Here is a 6,603-nt window from a genome sequence, read left to right as displayed (position 1 = left end):
CGGGAAAAGGTGCGTGGGGCTGCCGGCGGCCTCTGTGGGCCTGTGAGCCGGGGGCAGGTGGGCTTCATCTCGGAGAAGCGCAAGGTGGGTGATGGGGGTGGTGCGTTTGTGCGATGGTCCCGACATGACCACAGTCTCATGCGTGGCCATCCTCACCAAGGGCGGCCCCAGTCCCGGGGGCGGGGCCGGGGTTGCCAAGCTGTCATGACTGCGTGTCCCATGCGTACCAGCTCACTCAGCTCAGTGTTTCTACAGCCACGTTGTCTATTCGGTCTCTGAGACGTCACCTGCGTGTAGGGTGTTCCTTCTTCAGCATTCTGACAGTTGCCCTCCTTTACCCTCGACTAACAAATGTGGCTGGCTGGCTCGTTGTTTGGTTCACTAGAAAAACCAAGAGACGGGACCCCTCCGCCTTTTAGGTTCCTGGCCCTGTGACTATTCTAGATTTAGGGGACCAGCCCACCAGGGTCGGAGAAGGACAATACTGGGCAATACTTACCGTAGTCTTGGGCACACCCAAGTGCCAGGCACATCCCCCATCCCCCCTGCTTCCTATGAGCCCCTAAAGCAATACTGCAAAGGAAGCACCAGCTTATTTTCCAGCTGGATGGACATGGCCATGGTCACGTGACCGATGGGGCGGGGTCAGAGCTATGACCGGAAAGAGTGATGAGATGCTTTTCCTTCCTGTGGCCTCACCAAAGCTCCCTGTGTTCAGTTCTTCTGCTGTCCCCCGTGGACAGCGGGTCTCTCTGATGTCGCATTTTATCTAGATGGTCGTTTCAGAATGCATTTTGTAAACATTAGATGAGTTTTCAAAAAAATATGTATTTGGCTGCACTGGGTCTTAGCTGTGGCATGTGGCATCCAGTTCCCTGATGGGGGATGGAACCCAGGCTCCCCGCATTGTGAGTGGAGTCGTAGCCACTGGACCCCCAGGGAAGTCCTAAGACCAGTGCTTGCAGATGAACTGAGTACCACAGCCTCCAACTCCATGCTGTGTACACAGGCTGTGAGCATACTGGAAGGCGGGCGGTGGGTAGTACCAAGGGTTATGCTCTCACCGGCCCCCCGTTCACAGCCACCTCATTTCCTAGGCCTTGCTCTTCTACACCAACGCCCTGACCGAAAATGATGCAAAACTCCAGCAAGCTGCGTGCGTGGCGCTAAGACATCTCCGGGTGAGTCTAAGCTGCCCTTGCTGGTGATGGAGAGAATCCTGGTTGTGATTAATGCTGAAGTTAGTGCATTTCGAAATGATTTCACTGGGACAAAAAAAAAAAAAATCACTGCAGTGGAAAAGCACCGGAAAGAGCTGGCTGTAGAGAAACAGCCTCAGCTCTGCCAGCAGCCCTGTGGGCAGAGGCCCCTCAGCAGTGGCCTGGGGCACGTCTGCTCTGGCTCTGTGTGAGCAAGCAGGTAGCCCCAAGAGACTCACTTCTGTGCTCTTGGATTATATGGTTGAATAACCTCAATTTTGTAGAAAAACAGCGTAGAGCTTCTCTGGTGGCTCAGGAGCAAAGAATCCACCTGCTAATGTAGGAGACATGGGGTTTGATCCCTGGTCCGGGAAGATCCCACATACCTCGAAGCAAGCAATTCTGTGCGCCGTAACTATCGAGGCTGTGCTCTAGAGCCCTGGACTCCCACCAGCGAGCCCACGTGCCACGTCTGCAGACATCCACGTGCTCCAGAGCCCAGACTCCGCAACAAGTCATTGCAGCGAGAGGCCCAGCACCACAGCCAGAGCGGCCCCGGCTCGTCGCAACTGGAGAAAAGCCTGTGCGGCAACGAAGAGCCAAAACAGCCAAAAATAAACGAAAAAAGTGTAAAACGCAGAAATGCAAGTTACTCATCCTTTTTTTTGGTCACACCTCGAGGCACATGGGATTTTAGTTCCCCAACGAGGTTTCGAACCAGTGCCCCCTTAAGTGGAAGTGTGGAGCCCTGACCACCAACCCACAGGGAATTCCCCCAGTTATCCCTCTCTGTGCATAAAGTTTTAAAATTTATATGGAGTTCTGAATTACTTCCTTACGTTAGACAGCGCTCAGTGTTATCGCAGGGCCACAAAATATAAATAAAAAACAACAGCATATGTTTGGTTGCCCTGGGTCTCTGTGGCTGTGCCCAGGCTTTCTCTAGTTGTGACAAGTGCGGGCTCCTCTTTGTTGCAGAGCGTGGGCTTCTCCTCTCGTGGAGCAAAGGCTCTAGGCGCACAGGCCTCGGCTGTCGCAGCATGCTGGCTCAGTGGCCGTGGCCCACGGGGTGAGCTGCTCCACAGCATGTGGGATCCTCCTGGACCAGGACTGAACTCAGGTCCTCTGCATTGACAGGTGGATTCTTATCCAGTGAACCACCAGGGAAGCCCCTAAATGCTTTTGAGACTCTTGAGACAACACACCACTTTACACTCATTTGTGCAAAGATACAGATACGAGGGGGTGCTGGTTTTACTATTTGTAACTCTTATTTTAAAAAACTCATTGCCATTTTGCTAGATGAAAAATGCTCCGAACAGTCTAAATTATTTCTGGAAGGAACCAACAGGAAATTCTATGAGGTCCATCTGGTTATGATCAAATAACCAGGGAGTGGCCAGGAGGTCAGCGGGTGGGCAGCCGTGCCTGGACCAGGACACTGGTCACTCCTCTCCTGGTCTGACCTGGAGGGTAGGGTTGGGCGAGGCAGAGGAGGTAGAAAGGTTCAGAAGAAAGCAGGTCTTATTCCAACATGGGCCTTTCAGAAGGCGTCAGGGTGGAAAAGATGATGTTTGCCAAGGGCACTTCAGTGAACCCGAGGCCTCATGAGAAGCATGGAAGCCTTCAGAGAAGGAAGGGGCTGAGGTCGCAGAAGCCACGCTAGGGCTGGTCATGCAGGGGTTTATGAAAGCGGACACTTGTTCCTTAAAATGTCCCCTGAGGGGTCTGCTTTCCCCCAACCTCGAACAGGGCGTGGAAAGCATCGATCAGATCGCCAGCCTGTGCCAGTCTGATGTGGAGGCCGTGCGTGCAGCTGCCCGGGAAACCACGCTGTCATTTGGTGAGGTCCAGCGTCCCGTACTCCCGACTGCGGGCAGGGGCTGGGGGGTGCCGGGGTCCATGGAGAGGTTGTGCTGGGGAGGCCACGGTCAGCTCCCCAGAGACGCAAACCCGCACACAGCACGGGCACCGCCAGCAACCCACTTCACCACGCCTGGCGGGGGCAGGTTTCCTTCACGGTTGAGGAGGCAAGAGGCGCTCTGTTAACGTCTCAACCTGCCCCGTTTATGATCCGTGGGTACAAAGGCCAGATGTGAGGTGGGACTAAGGTTCGGCAGACCGTGCTGGACACAGGGGCGGGTCATAGGGTCCACGTGAGCCAGGCCCTCGGGCTCCAGTGGCCCCGGAGGCCCGGGTGTCTGGAAGCACTGAGGCCACCATGGCTCACCAGAGTAGATGAGAGCGAGGCGGGGGGACAGTCCCCTGACAGACAACCTTGATATTTCAGGAGAGAAAGGTCGCTTGGCTTTTGAGAAGATGGACAGACTCTGCTCAGAACAGAGAGATGCGGCCTTTGGCCAGGAGGCAGATGTTGAAATCACAATCTTTTAAGAAGCCTCAGCTGATGGGCTCACATCCGGCGTCCTTGTCTGTGCTGTAGCCTGGCCCCAACACGGGGAGGGTTTTGGGAGGGTGCGGCGGGGGGGCAGGCTGAGCGCCCCCCGAAAAGCATCAACTGGCCGAGCTGCTTCCTGACCGTCCAGGCAGTTACGAAGCCCCGGGGCGTACGTGGGACTTCCGTCCCGGGGCAGAGCAAGCACGGCACTTTGAGGGCTGCACTCCGGTCCGCCTTTGGCTTTGAGCATCTGCCTGACTTTCCGCAGGTTGCAGAGCCGGTCAGTGCCGGCTGGTCCTGCTATGGGGAGGCTGAGGCTGGGAGTCAGCAGGGCAGCTAGCTCGGCGCCATCTGGTTCCCTCAAGCCCGGGACTGAGGCGGCGACTGGGCTGGCTGACCCTGCTAAGAAGGCGGTGTGGGTCGCGGGGCATGCGGGAGGGCCCAGCCAGGGTGTCCACTGTTCACTTCAGCCAGACACACAGCCCAGATGCCCGTGGAGCCGGGCGGCGGCCTGCCAACCACGGACCTTGATCTGTGGTTCTACGACACGAGTAAACAAGGACGTGGCCTCCGCCGAGAAGTCTGAGTGTCCTTTGCCTTGACCTTCACCAGTCAGAACAGAGGGGCTTCCCCGATGGCTCACTGGTAATGAATCTGCCTGCACTGCGGGAGACTCGGGGTTGGATCCCTGGGTCGGGAACATCCCCGGGAGGAGGAGATGGCAACCCGACTCCAGTGTTCTTGCCTGGAGAATTCCATGGACAGAGGAGCCTGGCGGGCTGCCGTCCATGGGGTCGCACAAGTGTGACGACCGAGCGCAATGAAGCACCAATCACAATGGGGTCTGAAGCAAGTCCACTCAGGGCTTGTTAAATACACTGCTGCAGAGGCCACGCGCTGGTCGGAAGAAAGATTTCAATGAACATCACATTTAAAGGAAGAAAACTAGTTTCCTATTTAAGTCTTAAGAAAACCCCAGAGTGTCCTGGGATGTTTCTGGGTTAATACAGAGGCACCCTGGGTTCTGGATGTGGAATCCACAGTGGAATTGGAAAGCTCTATAATTTAAACCTGCTCATTTGCATTTCATGTATATATTTTGTGCTCTTTGGTTTAATTCAGTATTTATTGCCTTGCCGATATGTTGTTTTCTGAAATTTCAATAAAAATAACTTTTTATTGGTGTTTCACTCTACCTGAGACACGAGGAAGGCAGTGGTGGTTTTCTCAAATATCCTGAAGGAAGAAGCCACCCTCACCCCCCACCCCATTCCCCAGGGCCCTTTCCAACGTGACTTTCTGTGAAGTGGCTGCTCCCATACACGCGGCGGCAGCGGAGGGTGGTGGTGGGGCAGGGCGCCCCTTGGAGTCTCCCCAGGCACCCTGAGTCCTCTCTCCTTGGACACCAGGAAGCCATCCTTCTTGGGCCCTGGGCCCTGTCTAATTTCTGCTCAAGGTTACAAACTTGTTTTTCACACTGGCATCCCACCTTCTCAGGAAAGCTCAGCTGCCTTGTTTTGTACCTGAGACGACGGTGACGGTCCCCACTGTCCTTGCTGGGCGCTCGGGGGCCCCGTGACCACAGGCTGTCTGCCCTGCTAGGCTCCACGCTCTGGGAGGCCACAGCACCCGCAGCTTACTCAGCAGCCAGCTTTGAAACAACCGTAAAACCTTAAAGGACCTAAGGGAACTCTCTGTACTATTTCCTCAACATTTTGCAAATCTGAAATTACTCCAGAATAAGAAGTTAAAAGAAAAAAAAACACCTTAGGGGAGAGTCCCGTTTGACTTCAGACTACATGAACCCATTCACTGTTACAGCTCCGTCAGTTCCACGGCAAATGCGACTCGGGAAGGGGCTGAGAGGCGGTCCCCCAGCGAGGGCACACGTGTCAGGTTGAGCAGCTCTTCAAACAACTTGTATAAACTCGTCAAGTTATTCAAGGGCCCTAATACGCTGAAATGGTGAGTTCTGTTACCGCTACTGAGGGATAAGAACAAGAAGAGGCCCCGAAGCTCCAAGTAAACGCACCAGGCGGGGAACGTTCTCGCAGGCCAAAGACACCCACAACCCCAGCAGGCTGTCGTAATCCTCAGACGTGGAAAAGCTGCAGCCCCTCCTGAAGGACAGCATCTGCTTCGCAGCAGCAGGCATGGAAAGAGACACGAGTTGCCCAGCTTGGTTTAGGCCCATTAAGTGAAGAAATGGGAAGCACCCCAAATCCATGTTCTTTAGAAAAAAAGATTTTTATTGTTGCAACTAAAATGCAAACCATCATTTATATGGCAAATTGGAAAACTGTACAGTTTGACAGTTCTGTGAGGTCACAGAAGACCCTGAGACGCGCCCCCCCACCCCCATCATGCATCCACGTATACACACACCTGGAAAGGTATTATACCAAAACACCTGGCTTTTTTGTTTTGTTTTTATTTTTGTAAAAATGGTTTATTCTATGGCCATTGTAAAAAATAATGACCTGATGAGTAAATGTTGGCTTAAGGCATATAGCACAGCAGCTCACTACTTCTCTAACATACGGGCGACAGGACGCAGAGCCATCTGTTTTCCAAGGACAGGAGGTTAAACCAGTATATCCACTTTGAAATGCTACTGTATATACACACCCAAACTACTACATACACATACAGGACTTAACAGAACAGACGCACAAGCCCAGCTCACACACACTTACAGCCTGGCCCCCAGCCTCATCTGCACCTCACCAAGGCCTGCGGGCAACACCGCAGATGCTCCCCCATGGAAACTTCTTGCAGAGCTTCCAACACGTGAAAGGCAAAAATGTGAAAATGCTGGCAAAAGAGCAGCTCATGAGCCACAGCTGCCTTTTTTTTTCTTGGTAAAAAAAGCCACTGAATGTGGAGGTCATAGGTTCCCCCCACACAGGCGGAGTCCTGAGCACCATCAGTCCCCAGAGTTCGAGGTGGGGGCAGACGCCTCGTGCAGCAAGGCCCCCGGACCTAGAGGGCCACAGGCTGACTTGA

General features: G+C 54.0%; 1 protein-coding gene across 1 annotated transcript in view; it reads left to right on the top strand.

Moving 5' to 3' along the window:
• The window catches only part of FAM65C (family with sequence similarity 65, member C), a 73,906-nt gene extending 67,643 nt beyond the window's left edge, over positions 1-6,263 (top strand). Inside the window, exons 20-22 of the mRNA XM_010835123.1 lie at positions 1,098-1,181; positions 2,952-3,042; positions 3,490-6,263. Of these exons, the coding sequence (XP_010833425.1) occupies positions 1,098-1,181; positions 2,952-3,042; positions 3,490-3,593 (279 nt within the window). The 3' untranslated portion in view covers positions 3,594-6,263. The remainder of the gene's footprint in view (positions 1-1,097; positions 1,182-2,951; positions 3,043-3,489) is intronic.
• The last annotated feature ends 340 nt before the right edge of the window (positions 6,264-6,603 follow it).

This window comes from Bison bison, unplaced genomic scaffold, assembly GCF_000754665.1.
Source record: "Bison bison bison isolate TAMUID 2011002044 unplaced genomic scaffold, Bison_UMD1.0 scf7180017864038, whole genome shotgun sequence".
Taxonomy (NCBI): Eukaryota; Metazoa; Chordata; class Mammalia; order Artiodactyla; family Bovidae; genus Bison; species Bison bison.
Note: the sequence above shows the minus strand (reverse complement) of the source record. Positions and strands in the feature narration are given on the sequence as shown.